Below are 20,515 nucleotides of genomic sequence, written 5' to 3'. Positions count from 1 at the left end.
GCAAACTAATTTAATGTGTCTGAGATTTTTCCATGTTCTCCGCTAACCTTTGGCTGGCAGGTAAACTGTAGTGTTTCTTGACACTTGAATTATTTTATGAAAATTTATCGTTTCATTTAGAATTATCTGCTTTGATTTAGAGTTCATTTTTGCGAGAATCCACCACGGTCGCGTCAGGAGTTGAGACAACTTGACGTGAATCTAGGGCTCGCGACATCAAGATACCAATGTGCGCATCAACATTTCATTAGTTTGAGTTTGTTGTGTTCTTCATTTGGTTACAAGGAAATCAACAGCATCTAGATATTAAAACTATTAAAAGGCACTTTATATGGTTATTATTTTAAAAAATTTCATTGCATGCAGTACATTTTATAGCTATTTTTAGTTTGATTGGCAGTATAAGAGTGTGGTCTTACATGCTGATAATCCACACTACTTGAAAACCATAGTTTCTAGATTATACGTTGTCGATAGTTTTCATTTTTGTAAGGTAACATTCTCGAGTGAAAACGTTTCTGATACTAAACGGCGAATGTTCCTTCCTATGGCACAAGGCACAACTCTACTGCAGGTTATGTCCATTTTGCCAATTTTTACCATTCTCGAAAACGTCTACAGTTTTGTATGGAAATTATTTTCAAGTGGTAACTTTTACTATATCTTTCGTGTGATGCGTCGAATGATGGTCCCTAATATGACATCAAAGATATACAGTGTGTCCCTAGCCATTGGACAAAGCCGAAATGTACATATGCATTAGGGTATTTAGAACCAGTGTACAAAGTATCATAACAACCGGTGTAGCGGTTTCGAAGAAATTAACAAATTACCATTTTTAGCCTGTATGTGTTCGTAGCTCCTAAGGAAATATCCTCAAAGAATAAGTATGGAAACTTCTTCGACCTTTTTGATTATCTTTTTTATTTATGACACTAATAAGCTTCTGACTTTTGAAAAATGTCATCATTATCAAATATTTCGAACAAATTGTCAAAAACAATGCCAAAGATTAACACAGTGTGTTTCTTTTTGTTGTCGTTCGAAAAATGTTTTTTTTTGTCTTTTGTTCTAATTTAAAAAAATATTAACGTTAGAGCATTCCTGAGAAGTAACCCTACGTGGGATTTCAGGGTTTGTCCAATAGCTAAGGTCACCCTGTATAACTCTGTATAAGATAAATGTAATCTAAGAAAAAAACGTGCCTGGAAAAATCAAGAAAAAATTATGCTCGAATAGATGCGATATACCTTTGGTCTATACCCAAGTAGATGGCGACACTGTTTGATATATATATAACACATATCACTCTCATAACAGTGAAAGAACATGTGTCAAATAGCCATATGTCATTCTTCAGTCAGAGTTTTAGTCCTGTGTCGAAAGATGGCAGTAAATTTAGCTGACTACAAAATTTACTTTGGCAATACGCCTCTATACTAAAATCTCTTTGATGACAGTTAATTTTTAACCCACTTAAAAAAAAGGAGGAGGTTCTCAATTCGACTGAATTTTTTTATAGGTATGTAGGTATTATAATTTTTTGGTTTAGCACCAACCAAAAGACAGTTGATGGAACGGTCATAGGAACCATCGTACGACGCGAGAGATATACCTAAGAGCTAAAGGTCCTTGAGTACGACTTAACTCTAATATGTTTGACATGATTTATATTTCCCCAGGCTGGAGCACCCAGTGAAGCGCTTCAAGAGCGACGAGAACACGTTCCGAGAAGAACTGGCGCTCGGCCACACCGGCGGCGACCTGTACGCCGGCCACGACCACACGCGCATGGCCGTCATGCCCGACCACGCGGACGTCAAGCACGACCACGTGAGACTGTCTTATACATCTACACCTAGGATAGGGCTGGTTATGTTTTCTACACAGTGCGGTTGAAGTTTGGCTATGGATGGATTCCAATATTTAAAAAAACTTAACTAAGACACTTCAGAAAAAATCAACCGTCACTATTTCACGAACCTTCTCAGCTAAAGATGGTATTCCAATTTCTTTGTCCAATTTGCATTGCGTCCCACTCTGTCATTAAGCAAATTGGACAGGTGGAATACCATGCTAATTGGTAAAGCTAAATTGAGATTGGTTCGATCTCTGATCCCCTTTATTCTTTAAACTCGGCAAACTTCTGTTAAATTTTGTCTCTTTAACGAACACGAAACGACGTAACGATTATCAACAGTTGTTGTTAGTTTTCACAGAAGTTTACGACGCCATTAGATTGCTAGTGGCGCAGTTGGTAGGATCAATAAATCATTTTTAGGAAGGTTCCTATTTTTTTAGAGCTTCCTCGTTCGATGTTTTCATCGACCTTCGAGGCTAAAATTTGCAAAATGGAATTCGGCTCACTTCAGTGCTCTAATAGTTGTTGAATCCTCGGCATAAGATTCTAATGACAATGGTAGTCAAATATAAAATCAAACGACCAATTGCATCCTCCAGGATAACGCAGCGTAGAAGGCCTCTGACGGCCTCTGTCCCACATTGAAAGAACTTGCATCGTTCATTCCTATAACTCCCTCAGGCTAAAACCTCCAAAATTCATCACTTTGGAATCCCCATCATAAGGTTTTATTTAAAACTTTCTAATTGTATTCCTCAGGACGACGCAGCGTATAAGAACCTGTACACGTCTGACGGCCTCTGCCCCACGCTGAAAGACCTCGACCAGATCTTCGAGAACTCGGACGACGCGGCCAGCGGGGATGAGACGGTAAGACTTGTGAGTGTGCACCCTTATTTACTACTCCTTAAGGTCGAGGGTTGCGCGACGTTTACACCAATTACACTTATACAGCCATGAGAGATTTTGTCTCTCGCTTAAAGCATCTATCGAGATGTTAAAGGCTTGATCAATTAGTAAGAATTTGATATTTTAAAGCTGTAAATGTCGCGTGATCCTCACGGCTATTACATGTTGTTTTGTCCATAATCCCTTTGAATTGAGTAATAAATTAAATGAAATATGTATTTTCTGTGTTCACTAAAATTGGTATGAATTAAGATTAAAAACAACTACGCATGTAAAGTCAGCTGCAGAGATAGTTGAGCCCGCTGCATACGGTGCCTGCGCTAAAAAAGGCCTATCGTTATTTTTTTTATGTCGTGATATAAACTTGCAATTTTGTCTATGGTACTAGCGAACATGGCGGCAGAATTTGAACCCATTTTAAGTAGGTAAGCTTAAGAACTGGACATTTTTTGGCGCAGATACCTTAGTTGAAGGGGGATTCAACTATCTTTACAGGTGACTGGACACTCCACTGGCCATTTACCCCCTTATTCATAAACGTGTACTAAAGTTACGATGCCGCTGATCATCGTTTGTCCCTTTCCGACGTATTGGTATCGTTTAGTTTGTTGTCCCAATTTCCTGATAGATGGCGCTGTTCCAGACGCAAATTAAGCAATGCTAGTTTATCATAGAATCTATATAAGAAACTGTCACATATCAAAATAACATTGGTAACGTAGCAACTTATTCAAACAGGTATGATGGGAAGGGACAAACGATGATCAGCGTCAATCGTAACTTTAGTACACGTTTATGAATAAGGGGGTTATTGTATAAAACATGCCTAATTTTATTAAATTCAGCTACAAAATATAAAAATTAAAATAATTCACGATCATGTTTTCGGCTACAATTGGAAAATACTCATAAAGTATCCCTAGGGCGTTTTGTAGACTTTTTTTTAAATGCTGTGTAACCAGACAAACGAATAATCATTTCCAATAGTATTACATCAGTTGATGAATTTTATTTTTCCCATGTTTTAAACGCGCTCAAGGGATAATTAATGATGTATACAAAAGTTTGCAATATTTATAATTGAATAAATAATACATCATTACATAACAGTGTACATTATTTTTCATGACACATGCAGTGTCAAAAATCAAGGAAGCAACATGAGAAGCGACAGCATAAGGTTTCCACAACGTCTAACACGCGAGCAAGCTCCGAAGAAGTCGGCAGGCTTACAACGAGACAAATCAAAAAATAGAGTTCAAAAATGTTGAACTTCTACGTCCATTTTAATTGAAACGAAATAATTATAGTGGAGAAAAAAAAAGGAAACCCGAAATCCTGCCTCACACCTCTTCGGAGTTCGCTCGCGTCATATCCACTTATTAATTATACAATTTATCACAGCTTCAAGTACAAACGCCGCCGGACTCGAACAAGTCGTTCGAAGAGACCCGCGGGCGCATGGTGCGGGCCGAGGAGCTCAGCAAGATGTTCCCCACGCCGCCCTCGCTGGAGCCGCACGCCGCGCCGTCGCCGGGGTTCACCCTGGAGTTGGAGCCGCTGCGGCATGCGCACTCGCACGCGCACCCGCACCTCACGCCTCACGCCACGCCTCCTCACGAGCCTATTGAGGTGAGTTACTGTTCTTCTGTCATATGCTCCCTCGTTGGTGGCACACGCTGTCCCATCACCTGGGTTCACCCTGGAGCTAGTACCGTTGCTCGCGCATCAGCACCTCACGCCACGCCCCCTCATGTGGCTAGTGACGTGACTAAACGTGACGTGCCAGGCCTCATGAGCCTGTTGAGGTGAGTTACTGTTCTACTGTCATATGTGCCCTCATTGGTGACACACGCTGTCCCATCACCTGGGTTCACCCTGGAGCTAGTAGCGCATCAGCACCTCACGCCACGCCCCCTCATGTGGCTAGTGACGTGACTAAACGTGACGTGCCAGGCCTCATGAGCCTGTTGAGGTGAGTTACTGTTCTGCTGTCATATGTTCCCTCATTGGTGGCACACGCTGTCCCATCACCTGGGTTCACCACGGAGCTAGTACCGTTGCTCGCGCATCCACAACTCACGCCACGCCCCCTCATGACGTGACTAAACGTGACGTGCCAGGCCTCATGAGCCTGTTGAGGTGAGTTACTGTTCTACTGTTATTTGTTCCGCACATCATTAGCGGCGCACTTCTGTGAGGCAATTAGGTTTAGTTTTAGTAGATATTGGTGCCAACATCACTGTCATCAGCAAGATGAACTCCACTTCAGCCTCATTGATCCGTTTCACTTGTTGCAACGCTTAGAGCTTTTTTTTCTACACGAGACAGAGGCCAAGATAGGCTTGTACATATCTGAATTTAGTTTATTTTCTGTGAATGTATTGTAATATCCTTAATTTTCAATAGACATTTTATATATTTTGAACCCTTTTTTATCTCCACAGGACTGGTCGTATGTGTTCAAACCGCCCACCGTGTACAAGTGCGTCGGATCCTCCAAATACGCGCCTCTCCTCTCCCTGCCGTCCTCGTCGCTCCCGCCCGTCACGTTGCCGCCGCACGCCGTGTACCGGCCGCGGTGGCAGCAGAGCGAGGAGGAGCCGCAGCCACAGACAGGTAACTACTCCTAATAGCGGTCTTTTTTAATTCAATCAAATAGAGAAGGTGCTCGAGATAGTATCGCACTCGTGCTAAGGTTCCAGGGCTGTACAAGTATGTCTGTGTCGTGTAGATGTTAATTTTTAGCATAGCTTTAGGTCGTAAATCATTGGAATCATGCTGTCTCTTTCGCACTTGCACGGTCTTGTGGAGCAGGACTGAACAAGACACGGACGATTACACATAAAACGGAACGGAGTATTAGCCATTAAAGGTACGGCACGTGACTTATTGTCCGACTCGCCACTTAAACTAAACTAAAATTAACAGACAATTGACAAATCATAATTTATATATAATATAATAATAATTCAGCCTATATACGTCCCACTGCTGGGCACAGGCCTCCTGGGCAATTATATTTCGTACATAAGTTCCGAAAAACTCATTGAACCCGCGACCTCCGGATTGAAAGTCGGACGTCATATCCACTCGGCCACCACCGCTTAAATAATAATATAATTTATAAAATTAATGAATTAGAATTAAAAACAAATAACATTTAGAAACATACAATTACACAAATAAAATACTATTAGACTTAAATAAATAAAAATTAAATATTAATAAATAATAACCAACTTAGCGTATTAGTATTAGTTTGTTTCGTGAAGACTACAGAATCGGAGTCCAATAATTAACAAATAAGGTTCAATATATGAGTTGGGATCGTACAGGCACGAAGCGGCCGCTGTCCGCGCCGGCGTCGCCGCGCAAGCCGGCCGCCTCGCCCGCCGCGCGCGCCGCGCCCGCCGCCTCGCCCGCCGCGCCCGCCTCGCCCGCCGCGCCCGCCTCGCCCGCCGCGCCGCGCGCCGCCTGCCGCGCCTGCCCGCTGCTGCTCAACGTGCTGCTCGCCGACACCGTGCTCAACGTCTTCCGCGACCACAACTTCGACAGCTGCACGCTCTGCGTCTGCAACGCGGGGCCCAAGGTACATGATACCCACCCTCCTGTACCCGCCATACCGCCAATCTTTTTACGATATTCGCGTTCTGAAACTGTTGACCGATGTTAATGTTCAACGTTGATGATGTTGATGCACAATCGATGAAATTGATTCTTTAGCAGTTTGCGGTTCAAGTAAATTTAGTTGTACATACTTGTACGGTCACGTCTGAAAATATCGTTACAAAAAATGCCAAAAATATGTATACACAAGATTATTGCCCGTATATTAAGGTAGTGTATACATATTTTTGGCACATTTTTCGTATCGATATTTACAAACGTGACTGTACTAAGAGTTGTCAAATGTAAGGTGAACCGTAAACACACCGTATATAGTTCAAATTACTATGCAAAATGGAATTGAAGTATGATGAATTGATGATAATGAAGTTTTTTTTTTTTTTAATTGATTGAGAAACAAACAGTATTAAAATAAACATATGAGCAACTTAGCTAATAGCTATGCATTGATTTCGTTATAGACCTATAGTTAAAAAAAATACTGCTATACTGTTTAGTTTATAAAATAAATAAAAATACTGGCGCAGTCAGTAGGATCACGCAAACATATTATTTTTATTTATTACCTTTTATTTTTTAATTCAGGTTGTCGGCAACATCCGAGGGGCGGACGCGTCCACGTACCTGCCGGAGACGGCGGAGGCGGCCGACGAGGACCCCGGGCGCTGCACGTGCGGCTTCAGCGCCGTCGTCAACCGGCGGCTCGCGCACAAGGCCGGCCTCTTTTACGAGGTGAGCAGCTCTTTTACACTGTCTGTCATCGTTTTACTTTAAGGAGCAGTTTAGAATAAGGGATTTGCCAGATTGGATGCGTTCTGCGGTATGCGGTCAGGTCATTACATACATTTCAATTTGACCTGATCTGACCGTAAACCGCATCCAGTGTGGCAGATTCTTAAGTGTTAAGGCCTGAGTGGACGCTGGAAGCCGAGCATTCGGCGGGGGGTGCAGCGTGGCGTCGGACTCACAAGTGATTTGAGCATCGTATACTCAAGCGCTTTTGTCTTCAATTGACGTTTTAGTATCGAAGTCAATACGCGGATGTGGTGCGTGTTTTACCTTCAGATAGCATTTTAATATTAGCCTAAGAACGATTCGCGCAAACGTTCGTCCCTAATCAGCCGCGTTTTTCAGCGCTGGTATCAGGGTGACACTAAAACCAGTATAGTATAAAAAATTCGCTAATATTAAGAATGCGTCTCGTAGCACTTTCGATCTTTAGCTTGCTTTACGAATTCTTGATACGATCGTAATATTTCCATTCGCAGGACGAGATGGAGATCACGGGCATAGCGGAAATCCCAGCGCGGAGCAGTACGCGGAGCTTAGGGCCCGTGGCGGGCGCCGTGCTCGGCATGTGCGCGGCGCTGGGCGGCGGCGGCGCGTCCGCGCTCACCCGGGCGGCGCGCCACGCGGCCCGGGAGCGCCACGACCAGAACGACATCAACCTGCTCGAGTGAGTATACTTAGGGCCGTGGCGGGCGCCGTGCTCGGCATGTGCGCGGCGCTGGGCGGCGGCGGCGCGTCCGCGCTCACCCGGGCGGCGCGCCACGCGGCCCGGGAGCGCCACGACCAGAACGACATCAACCTGCTCGAGTGAGTATACTTAGGGCCGTGGCGGGCGCCGTGCTCGGCATGTGCGCGGCGCTGGGCGGCGGCGGCGCGTCCGCGCTCACCCGGGCGGCGCGCCACGCGGCCCGGGAGCGCCACGACCAGAACGACATCAACCTGCTCGAGTGAGTATACTTAGGGCCGTGGCGGGCGCCGTGCTCGGCATGTGCGCGGCGCTGGGCGGCGGCGGCGCGTCCGCGCTCACCCGGGCGGCGCGCCACGCGGCCCGGGAGCGCCACGACCAGAACGACATCAACCTGCTCGAGTGAGTATACTTAGGGCCGTGGCGGGCGCCGTGCTCGGCATGTGCGCGGCGCTGGGCGGCGGCGGCGCGTCCGCGCTCACCCGGGCGGCGCGCCACGCGGCCCGGGAGCGCCACGACCAGAACGACATCAACCTGCTCGAGTGAGTATACTTAGGGCCGTGGCGGGCGCCGTGCTCGGCATGTGCGCGGCGCTGGGCGGCGGCGGCGCGTCCGCGCTCACCCGGGCGGCGCGCCACGCGGCCCGGGAGCGCCACGACCAGAACGACATCAACCTGCTCGAGTGAGTATACTTAGGGCCGTGGCGGGCGCCGTGCTCGGCATGTGCGCGGCGCTGGGCGGCGGCGGCGCGTCCGCGCTCACCCGGGCGGCGCGCCACGCGGCCCGGGAGCGCCACGACCAGAACGACATCAACCTGCTCGAGTGAGTATACTTAGGGCCGTGGCGGGCGCCGTGCTCGGCATGTGCGCGGCGCTGGGCGGCGGCGGCGCGTCCGCGCTCACCCGGGCGGCGCGCCACGCGGCCCGGGAGCGCCACGACCAGAACGACATCAACCTGCTCGAGTGAGTATACTTAGGGCCGTGGCGGGCGCCGTGCTCGGCATGTGCGCGGCGCTGGGCGGCGGCGGCGCGTCCGCGCTCACCCGGGCGGCGCGCCACGCGGCCCGGGAGCGCCACGACCAGAACGACATCAACCTGCTCGAGTGAGTATACTTAGGGCCGTGGCGGGCGCCGTGCTCGGCATGTGCGCGGCGCTGGGCGGCGGCGGCGCGTCCGCGCTCACCCGGGCGGCGCGCCACGCGGCCCGGGAGCGCCACGACCAGAACGACATCAACCTGCTCGAGTGAGTATACTTAGGGCCGTGGCGGGCGCCGTGCTCGGCATGTGCGCGGCGCTGGGCGGCGGCGGCGCGTCCGCGCTCACCCGGGCGGCGCGCCACGCGGCCCGGGAGCGCCACGACCAGAACGACATCAACCTGCTCGAGTGAGTATACTTAGGGCCGTGGCGGGCGCCGTGCTCGGCATGTGCGCGGCGCTGGGCGGCGGCGGCGCGTCCGCGCTCACCCGGGCGGCGCGCCACGCGGCCCGGGAGCGCCACGACCAGAACGACATCAACCTGCTCGAGTGAGTATACTTAGGGCCGTGGCGGGCGCCGTGCTCGGCATGTGCGCGGCGCTGGGCGGCGGCGGCGCGTCCGCGCTCACCCGGGCGGCGCGCCACGCGGCCCGGGAGCGCCACGACCAGAACGACATCAACCTGCTCGAGTGAGTATACTTAGGGCCGTGGCGGGCGCCGTGCTCGGCATGTGCGCGGCGCTGGGCGGCGGCGGCGCGTCCGCGCTCACCCGGGCGGCGCGCCACGCGGCCCGGGAGCGCCACGACCAGAACGACATCAACCTGCTCGAGTGAGTATACTTAGGGCCGTGGCGGGCGCCGTGCTCGGCATGTGCGCGGCGCTGGGCGGCGGCGGCGCGTCCGCGCTCACCCGGGCGGCGCGCCACGCGGCCCGGGAGCGCCACGACCAGAACGACATCAACCTGCTCGAGTGAGTATACTTAGGGCCGTGGCGGGCGCCGTGCTCGGCATGTGCGCGGCGCTGGGCGGCGGCGGCGCGTCCGCGCTCACCCGGGCGGCGCGCCACGCGGCCCGGGAGCGCCACGACCAGAACGACATCAACCTGCTCGAGTGAGTATACTTAGGGCCGTGGCGGGCGCCGTGCTCGGCATGTGCGCGGCGCTGGGCGGCGGCGGCGCGTCCGCGCTCACCCGGGCGGCGCGCCACGCGGCCCGGGAGCGCCACGACCAGAACGACATCAACCTGCTCGAGTGAGTATACTTAGGGCCGTGGCGGGCGCCGTGCTCGGCATGTGCGCGGCGCTGGGCGGCGGCGGCGCGTCCGCGCTCACCCGGGCGGCGCGCCACGCGGCCCGGGAGCGCCACGACCAGAACGACATCAACCTGCTCGAGTAAGTATACTTAGGGCCGTGGCGGGCGCCGTGCTCGGCATGTTGAAACGCTAAAGATGAACTCACTCGTCTATCTTTGAACGTTTTCCGGCCTCTCCTACAATGTACTACAGTGCCCTCGCGGCTTCCGTGCTGGCTTACAGAAGCGGAAGGGGCACGCGGCCCGTGCATGAATGAACACGTATTGAAGGGTGTGTCGACATTGCAGATACTCGGACGGCGGCGCGGCGTGCGCGCGCGCGCTGCGGGCGGCGGGCGCGGCGGGCGCGGCGGGCGGCGCCGTGCACCGCTGGCCCTTCCTCGGCGCCCGCGCGCCGCGCTGCTCCCGGGACGTCATCAGGTACCCCACACACTCCTATACCTAACTATGTCCTGTCAATAACTCTATTACGTCATCATTTTATATCATGTCGTCACTAACAATACATTCGACGAGAGCGGGGTACTGGTGGGACCCTAGGCGGGATTATACTTATTTTTTTAGGAATTGAGGCAGTTTTATGAATTAGCAAAAAGCAATAAAACCAAATCATTTTATAGTGTTTTGTGAGAAAGATTGTTAAGTTTCGTATATTTTCGATAAAAGTTGCAGTAGTAATAAGGATACAATTGAATGAAATAGGGGTGGGTTTTTAACAGTTGTTCTGTGTTTTGAAACAGTGTCAGAATAATGGGTTTCATGAATGTTAAACTTTAACGAAGCTTTTTGACAAATACTTGCGTTTGGGGATTTCAAAGCGAAATCTCAAAATTATCGATCTGGGCACTTTTTATCGGCTATTTCTACTCGCCAGACTTAGCTCCGAGTAATTTCCAATTTTTTCCAAAATTATCGGAGGGCTAGGACGGATGTAGAACTAATTTTGATGATCATAACGCGGTGATGCCTTCTGTGGAGGCATTTTTCGAGAATTACGAAAAAACATTTTTTTAAACGTAATAATGAAATTATAATATTAATTACGGCACATACTTATAATGTATATCAAATAAAGGAAATTTTGTAAAATAGTAACATTTTCTTTCGTTTTTAAGCCTATTTCTAAGAACTTTTTGATACACCCTGTGACCCCATGTAGACACTTGTAGAATAATGCGGATTTATTTACATACCAATTAAAATAGCATAATTTGTTTATGAAAATGACTATGTTGTGAAATATGTCTATAGCCAATCCTTTTGATCAAGTACTTCACCAAACACTGGTCTAATCCCTCTACTTATTCCAGATTGATGCGCCGCCTCCGCCCGCTCCTCCAGGACGCGATCCAGAAGCGCTGCTGCGGCGCGCGCATGTGGGACGGCGTGGCCGGCCCGCTCACCTGGAGGCAGTTCCACCGCCTGGCCGGCCGCTCCAACGAGGACCTGTGCGAGCCGCAGCCCGTGCCCCCGCTGCTCGTCGGCCACGACCGCGACTGGATCTCGCTGTCGCCCTACGCGCTCAGGCACTGGGAGCGCTTGTCCCTCGAACCCTACTCCTACTCCCGAGACGTCGCCTATGTGGTCCTAGCGGCCGACGGCGAGGTCTTAACCGACCCTATCAAAACATTCTTCAGAGAGCTATCGACGGCTTACGAATCGTGTCGCTTAGGGCGACATCAACCTATCAACCGAATAGCGCGCGATGGCTTAATAAGAACGTCCCCGAGCGACCGCGACCAAACGGCAGAAGAATGGACGGGAGAATTACCTGCAGGCCGACTCGGGGAATACATAAAATCATACGCGGAAACGTTAAGAACGAGTATAGTACCTCAACTGGCGAGTTTGAGTATTGATAGGTCGTTATTAGAAACGGAGACTAAATCGACGCATATAGAGCGGCCGTCGCCGTCGCCGATGAGGCCGCCTTCGACGCCGGACCACCCGCCGACGCCGAGCAGTCAGAGTGACCAGGAGAATGAGACGCCGAATATGTCGTCCAGTGCTAATAACAGTACAGGTATGTTAAACACTGATGAATCGATAGTTCATAGATAAACCGACGATATCATTGAAGACAAGAAATTAGGTTTCTTTTTTTTAATAGTATAAAATTGTCTCTTTCATACTTTAAAAAATTGCGAATATAATAACGTAGTTTAAAGGTCTTCATTGTAATCTGTAACATTTTATTCTGTGTTATGAATCTTAATCTATGGTTTTTTTTTTTATTAAATCGATATATTTTTAGTTTTAGCATAAATAAAAAAGAGAGGAACTCATATATCTGTAATCTCTATAAAATTTGCGTTTGTACGGGATACGCGGTGCCCTCTTTGTAACAAAAGAAAAAGTATCGATACATAATCAGGCGGCTCCACACAGAAAGAACAGCCTAGCAAGGAAAATTCAGCGCTCATGTATGCCTCGAGGCACGTTCTCAAAGACAAAGCTGCTTCGCGCGGCAATTTCCTCGCGAGGCAATTCACTTTGTTTATCCATCTATCTGGAAGTGTTCGTGATTAATATAACTTTATTTGTCCACAGTGCATAATTCCTGGGAAGAGGAAGAAGGTGGTGCCCCGGCGTTAGTAGTGTACGTGGTAGAACCTCCAGCTTCGCACGCGCACCGCGCGCACGCGCTGCACGCGCTGCTGCGGCTGGCGGCGCGCACGCACCACCACCTGCGGCACCACAACCCGCTCGTCAAGGTCAGTCTGTCACTGTATGGGGGCCTGGTAGTCTGTGTTGGAGGCTCTAGCTTCACACTCGCTGCACCAGACACCACAACCAGACCGTTTTCGTTTTGAATATAATTTATCACTTTGACTCAAGGGCCACGGAACGCGCGCTTCGGTGGCTCCTGGCAGTCGGAGCGTGCGTTTTGTGGCTGTTACGGAAGGGTCGGTTGCACCAAACCGTCTGTTATCATTGTAAGCGTTCTCTAGGTTTTATTGTATGTTCAGTGCTGAGTGACAGTTTGCTAACTGTGTTTAAATTACTTGATTTTTCATTTTATTTCCAGATAATTTCGCTAGAGGGCGTCTGCGAAACGGCCGGCCTCGGCGCAGGCACGCGTTCGGAGCTGCGGTCGCTGGCGTTCAGCGTGTTCACCGGCGCGCGCCGGCTGCTGCAGCCCGCGCCCGCCGGCAAGTCGCTCACCGGCTTCGGCACCGCGGCGCAGGCGCGCGTGCTGATCGAGGCCATGCAGGTACTACTCCTATATAAGTGTTCACCGGCGCGCGCCGGCTGCTGCAGCCCGCGCCCGCCGGCAAGTCGCTCACCGGCTTCGGCACCGCGGCGCAGGCGCGCGTGCTGATCGAGGCCATGCAGGTACTACTCCTATATAAGTGTTCACCGGCGCGCGCCGGCTGCTGCAGCCCGCGCCCGCCGGCAAGTCGCTCACCGGCTTCGGCACCGCGGCGCAGGCGCGCGTGCTGATCGAGGCCATGCAGGTACTACTCCTATATAAGTGTTCACCGGCGCGCGCCGGCTGCTGCAGCCCGCGCCCGCCGGCAAGTCGCTCACCGGCTTCGGCACCGCGGCGCAGGCGCGCGTGCTGATCGAGGCCATGCAGGTACTACTCCTATATAAGTGTTCACCGGCGCGCGCCGGCTGCTGCAGCCCGCGCCCGCCGGCAAGTCGCTCACCGGCTTCGGCACCGCGGCGCAGGCGCGCGTGCTGATCGAGGCCATGCAGGTACCACTCCTATATAAGTGTTCACCGGCGCGCGCCGGCTGCTGCAGCCCGCGCCCGCCGGCAAGTCGCTCACCGGCTTCGGCACCGCGGCGCAGGCGCGCGTGCTGATCGAGGCCATGCAGGTACTACTCCTATATAAGTGTTCACCGGCGCGCGCCGGCTGCTGCAGCCCGCGCCCGCCGGCAAGTCGCTCACCGGCTTCGGCACCGCGGCGCAGGCGCGCGTGCTGATCGAGGCCATGCAGGTACTACTCCTATATAAGTGTTCACCGGCGCGCGCCGGCTGCTGCAGCCCGCGCCCGCCGGCAAGTCGCTCACCGGCTTCGGCACCGCGGCGCAGGCGCGCGTGCTGATCGAGGCCATGCAGGTACCACACCTATATAAGTGTTCACCGGCGCGCGCCGGCTGCTGCAGCCCGATATAGATATATATACGGGTTGTTCCTTTCGTGCCGCTTCGCTTTCGCGACAATGAGCTAGGGATCCGGCAATATTGCAGGTGCACAACAAAGTACTTTATTCCGTACAATAAAGTACACAAACTTGATTATAATTTCGTTACAAGCTTTGACCCAAATTCGATATATCGAGTTTCACACTTTTCTATCTGTTTCAGGAAAAGGACCGAGCACCCTACAAGCTATTCTCCCCCGCGTGGGTCCTCGCGCCGCCCCGCGCCCTCAAGGAAGTCGCGGAAACCTGGGGCCACTCGTGCGGCGAACAGGGCTCCGTGTTGTTCCTGTCGTACTGCCTGTCGCACGACCAGCGCTGGCTGCTCGCCGCCGCCACCGACGCGCGCGGCGAGCTGCTCGACACGCACGCCGTCAACATACATGTACCGCACAGGTATGTTTACTAAACAACTATTCGATGATATGCGGTGTTTCCAGAGTGAGAAGCTGTGTTTATGTTTGATGCGTCAGCCATCCGCGAACAAAGTTTACACAAAACGAGCAGCCTTGCGAGGCAAACGTGCAGCTGCAATACCTCGTGCGAAGCACGCCTACATTTTTATTGTTAGACGCTTTCACAGATTGAGCCGCTTTGCGAGAAAATTGCCTCGCGGAGCAACTGTCTGTGTAGATGTGCCTCGGGCGAAGCAAACGCATTTGCGGCCGCATTGCCTCGGGCGGGCGAGGCAGCTTCGCGCGGCAATTTCCTCTGAAGGCACCTCGTTCCGTGTCCCTATTTTCGACTTTGCATCATCTTCGACCATTGAACATTTAGTTAATATAAGTTACACTTGTTTCAGATCGCGGCGGAGACGAGCGCTGGGCGCGCGGCGCTGCGGGCTGACCAAGCTGATGGACTGGGCGCTGGGCGTCATGTCGCAGGCGGCGCAGCCCTGGCGGCTCGTGGTGGGCCGGCTCGGCCGCATCGGGCACGGCGAGCTCAAGGGTACGTACACCAGTACATAGATACAAGCTGATGGACTGGGCGCTGGGCGTCATGTCGCAGGCGGCGCAGCCCTGGCGGCTCGTGGTGGGCCGGCTCGGCCGCATCGGGCACGGCGAGCTCAAGGGTACGTACACCAGTACATAGATACAAGCTGATGGACTGGGCGCTGGGCGTCATGTCGCAGGCGGCGCAGCCCTGGCGGCTCGTGGTGGGCCGGCTCGGCCGCATCGGGCACGGCGAGCTCAAGGGTACGTACACCAGTACACAGATACAAGCTGATGGACTGGGCGCTGGGCGTCATGTCGCAGGCGGCGCAGCCCTGGCGGCTCGTGGTGGGCCGGCTCGGCCGCATCGGGCACGGCGAGCTCAAGGGTACGTACACCAGTACACAGATACAAGCTGATGGACTGGGCGCTGGGCGTCATGTCGCAGGCGGCGCAGCCCTGGCGGCTCGTGGTGGGCCGGCTCGGCCGCATCGGGCACGGCGAGCTCAAGGGTACGTACACCAGTACACAGATACAAGCTGATGGACTGGGCGCTGGGCGTCATGTCGCAGGCGGCGCAGCCCTGGCGGCTCGTGGTGGGCCGGCTCGGCCGCATCGGGCACGGCGAGCTCAAGGGTACGTACACCAGTACACAGATACAAGCTGATGGACTGGGCGCTGGGCGTCATGTCGCAGGCGGCGCAGCCCTGGCGGCTCGTGGTGGGCCGGCTCGGCCGCATCGGGCACGGCGAGCTCAAGGGTACGTACACCAGTACACAGATACAAGCTGATGGACTGGGCGCTGGGCGTCATGTCGCAGGCGGCGCAGCCCTGGCGGCTCGTGGTGGGCCGGCTCGGCCGCATCGGGCACGGCGAGCTCAAGGGTACGTACACCAGTACACAGATACAAGCTGATGGACTGGGCGCTGGGCGTCATGTCGCAGGCGGCGCAGCCCTGGCGGCTCGTGGTGGGCCGGCTCGGCCGCATCGGGCACGGCGAGCTCAAGGGTACGTACACCAGTACACAGATACAAGCTGATGGACTGGGCGCTGGGCGTCATGTCGCAGGCGGCGCAGCCCTGGCGGCTCGTGGTGGGCCGGCTCGGCCGCATCGGGCACGGCGAGCTCAAGGGTACGTACACCAGTACACAGATACAAGCTGATGGACTGGGCGCTGGGCGTCATGTCGCAGGCGGCGCAGCCCTGGCGGCTCGTGGTGGGCCGGCTCGGCCGCATCGGGCACGGCGAGCTCAAGGGTACGTACACCAGTACACAGATACAAGCTGATGGACTGGGCGCTGGGCGTCATGTCGCAGGCGGCGCAGCCCTGGCGGCTCGTGGTGGGCCGGCTCGGCCGCATCGGGCACGGCGAGCTCAAGGGTACGTACACCAGTACACAGATACAAGCTGATGGACTGGGCGCTGGGCGTCATGTCGCAGGCGGCGCAGCCCTGGCGGCTCGTGGTGGGCCGGCTCGGCCGCATCGGGCACGGCGAGCTCAAGGGTACGTACACCAGTACACAGATACAAGCTGATGGACTGGGCGCTGGGCGTCATGTCGCAGGCGGCGCAGCCCTGGCGGCTCGTGGTGGGCCGGCTCGGCCGCATCGGGCACGGCGAGCTCAAGGGTACGTACACCAGTACACAGATACAAGCTGATGGACTGGGCGCTGGGCGTCATGTCGCAGGCGGCGCAGCCCTGGCGGCTCGTGGTGGGCCGGCTCGGCCGCATCGGGCACGGCGAGCTCAAGGGTACGTACACCAGTACACAGATACAAGCTGATGGACTGGGCGCTGGGCGTCATGTCGCAGGCGGCGCAGCCCTGGCGGCTCGTGGTGGGCCGGCTCGGCCGCATCGGGCACGGCGAGCTCAAGGGTACGTACACCAGTACACAGATACAAGCTGATGGACTGGGCGCTGGGCGTCATGTCGCAGGCGGCACAGCCCTGGCGGCTCGTGGTGGGCCGGCTCGGCCGCATCGGGCACGGCGAGCTCAAGGGTACGTACACCAGTACACAGATACAAGCTGATGGACTGGGCGCTGGGCGTCATGTCGCAGGCGGCGCAGCCCTGGCGGCTCGTGGTGGGCCGGCTCGGCCGCATCGGGCACGGCGAGCTCAAGGGTACGTACACCAGTACACAGATACAAGCTGATGGACTGGGCGCTGGGCGTCATGTCGCAGGCGGCGCAGCCCTGGCGGCTCGTGGTGGGCCGGCTCGGCCGCATCGGGCACGGCGAGCTCAAGGGTACGTACACCAGTACACAGATACAAGCTGATGGACTGGGCGCTGGGCGTCATGTCGCAGGCGGCGCAGCCCTGGCGGCTCGTGGTGGGCCGGCTCGGCCGCATCGGGCACGGCGAGCTCAAGGGTACGTACACCAGTACACAGATACAAGCTGATGGACTGGGCGCTGGGCGTCATGTCGCAGGCGGCGCAGCCCTGGCGGCTCGTGGTGGGCCGGCTCGGCCGCATCGGGCACGGCGAGCTCAAGGGTACGTACACCAGTACACAGATACAAGCTGATGGACTGGGCGCTGGGCGTCATGTCGCAGGCGGCGCAGCCCTGGCGGCTCGTGGTGGGCCGGCTCGGCCGCATCGGGCACGGCGAGCTCAAGGGTACGTACACCAGTACACAGATACAAGCTGATGGACTGGGCGCTGGGCGTCATGTCGCAGGCGGCGCAGCCCTGGCGGCTCGTGGTGGGCCGGCTCGGCCGCATCGGGCACGGCGAGCTCAAGGGTACGTACACCAGTACACAGATACAAGCTGATGGACTGGGCGCTGGGCGTCATGTCGCAGGCGGCGCAGCCCTGGCGGCTCGTGGTGGGCCGGCTCGGCCGCATCGGGCACGGCGAGCTCAAGGGTACGTACACCAGTACACAGATACAAGCTGATGGACTGGGCGCTGGGCGTCATGTCGCAGGCGGCGCAGCCCTGGCGGCTCGTGGTGGGCCGGCTCGGCCGCATCGGGCACGGCGAGCTCAAGGGTACGTACACCAGTACACAGATACAACCTGATGGACTGGGCGCTGGGCGTCATGTCGCAGGCGGCGCAGCCCTGGCGGCTCGTGGTGGGCCGGCTCGGCCGCATCGGGCACGGCGAGCTCAAGGGTACGTACACCAGTACACAGATACAAGCTGATGGACTGGGCGCTGGGCGTCATGTCGCAGGCGGCGCAGCCCTGGCGGCTCGTGGTGGGCCGGCTCGGCCGCATCGGGCACGGCGAGCTCAAGGGTACGTACACCAGTACACAGATACAACCTGATGGACTGGGCGCTGGGCGTCATGTCGCAGGCGGCGCAGCCCTGGCGGCTCGTGGTGGGCCGGCTCGGCCGCATCGGGCACGGCGAGCTCAAGGGTACGTACACCAGTACACAGATACAAGCTGATGGACTGGGCGCTGGGCGTCATGTCGCAGGCGGCGCAGCCCTGGCGGCTCGTGGTGGGCCGGCTCGGCCGCATCGGGCACGGCGAGCTCAAGGGTACGTACACCAGTACACAGATACAACCTGATGGACTGGGCGCTGGGCGTCATGTCGCAGGCGGCGCAGCCCTGGCGGCTCGTGGTGGGCCGGCTCGGCCGCATCGGGCACGGCGAGCTCAAGGGTACGTACACCAGTACACAGATACAAGCTGATGGACTGGGCGCTGGGCGTCATGTCGCAGGCGGCACAGCCCTGGCGGCTCGTGGTGGGCCGGCTCGGCCGCATCGGGCACGGCGAGCTCAAGGGTACGTACACCAGTACACAGATACAAGCTGATGGACTGGGCGCTGGGCGTCATGTCGCAGGCGGCGCAGCCCTGGCGGCTCGTGGTGGGCCGGCTCGGCCGCATCGGGCACGGCGAGCTCAAGGGTACGTCAGCGAAACTGCGCCGATGAGCTGAACTTATTCATATTATCCGCATTTTGATGTATTAAATCTTTCATTTTAATAATGTATGGTTTTTTTCTCCTATAACAACACAGGCATGAAGACAACCCTCGCTCTGAAACATTAAAATAATGTATAAATCTTTTCCAGGCTGGAGCTGGCTCCTCTCCCGCAAAAACCTCGCCCGCGCCTCCAACCAACTGAAGGACATCTGCAACCCGTGCTCCGTGCTGTACCCCTCGGGCGCGCCCTGCATCCTGTCCGCCTGCCTCGTGTCCACGGAGCCCGACTCGTGCCTGCGGCTGATGGCGGACCGGTTTACCCCCGACGAGCGGTTCAGCCAGGCCTCCATACAGTCGCACCTGCACACGCCGCGGGACGTCACCGCCACGCATATACTCGTGTTCCCCACGTCCGCCACTGCCACGCAGGTCAGTACTGTACACGAGTGTTCAGCCAGGCCTCCATACAGTCGCACCTGCAAATTTGAATAAAAGGCAAATATAAAATTCAAAACATTCGCGTTTTGAAACGATGGAAATAAAGGTAACAGAGTAAATTTGCGATGAACCCGGTTTCAAATATGTTTTCATAAAAAGCAAATTTATCTTGGTTAAAAAACTTAACTCGAGGTCCCCAAAAGTCATCTGTCATGAAAAAGGAACTAATTAACGAACATAAATGTCAGGACTGTTTTCGAGATATCCACTCAAGACCCACTATCTTATGGCGCTTTTATAATTCATTATAATATAAAGAAAATATCAATCATGTAGACTAATATTCATTTCTAACATCGTATGTTCTCTTTCCAGTCGGCGCAAGGGCAATTCGAGCAAAGCGCTATGGCCAATGGCGAGACCGACGACATGATGTTCCTCGGCGTCGACATGAACGACATGAACGACGACGAGATCAGCGACAGCAACATGACGGACCTGCTCATCGGCGACATGTTCAACAACATGTGGCCGCAAGGAAGCCCCAGGAATGACGGAGGCAGAGAAGAGGACGCGGCCGCTGACGAGGACGAGCCGCAGCGTAATGTGCCGCAGGCGAGCTACGCCGGGGATGACCACAGCCAGGTACAGACCTAGACAGTTAAACTTGAATTAGTGCCAATTGGCGACATGTTCAACGTGTTGTCCGCAGGAGGCATTCCTCCTGATGGAGGGAAGATGCGGCAGCTGATGCCGGACAAGCCGCAGCGTAATGTGCCGCAGGCGAGCTACGCTGGTGATGAACACAGCCAGGTAGGTACAGACCTAAACAGTTTAACTTGACCTTAGGAGCCATGTCTCCAATATGTTCAACATGTGTTCCGCTGCAGAAATGATGGAGAGAAGATGGGGCAGCTAACGAGAATCGAGTACAAGCCCCAGCGTAAGGGCCGCAACAG

At 54.6% G+C, this 20,515-nt stretch overlaps 1 protein-coding gene across 1 annotated transcript in view; it reads left to right on the top strand.

Moving 5' to 3' along the window:
* Positions 1-20,515, top strand: part of LOC133521654 (mediator of RNA polymerase II transcription subunit 13) — a 136,803-nt gene that overhangs the window by 114,546 nt on the left and 1,742 nt on the right. Inside the window, exons 12-26 of the mRNA XM_061856741.1 lie at positions 1,683-1,833; positions 2,621-2,740; positions 4,175-4,402; positions 5,218-5,389; positions 6,109-6,362; positions 6,986-7,132; positions 7,669-7,856; positions 10,445-10,576; positions 11,467-12,179; positions 12,707-12,870; positions 13,185-13,370; positions 14,473-14,702; positions 15,109-15,254; positions 19,267-19,547; positions 19,932-20,201. Of these exons, the coding sequence (XP_061712725.1) occupies positions 1,683-1,833; positions 2,621-2,740; positions 4,175-4,402; positions 5,218-5,389; positions 6,109-6,362; positions 6,986-7,132; positions 7,669-7,856; positions 10,445-10,576; positions 11,467-12,179; positions 12,707-12,870; positions 13,185-13,370; positions 14,473-14,702; positions 15,109-15,254; positions 19,267-19,547; positions 19,932-20,201 (3,382 nt within the window). The remainder of the gene's footprint in view (positions 1-1,682; positions 1,834-2,620; positions 2,741-4,174; positions 4,403-5,217; positions 5,390-6,108; positions 6,363-6,985; positions 7,133-7,668; positions 7,857-10,444; positions 10,577-11,466; positions 12,180-12,706; positions 12,871-13,184; positions 13,371-14,472; positions 14,703-15,108; positions 15,255-19,266; positions 19,548-19,931; positions 20,202-20,515) is intronic.

Source organism: Cydia pomonella, chromosome 9 (genome assembly GCF_033807575.1).
Source record: "Cydia pomonella isolate Wapato2018A chromosome 9, ilCydPomo1, whole genome shotgun sequence".
NCBI lineage: Eukaryota > Metazoa > Arthropoda > Insecta > Lepidoptera > Tortricidae > Cydia > Cydia pomonella.
This window is presented reverse-complemented; position numbering and strand designations above follow the sequence as displayed.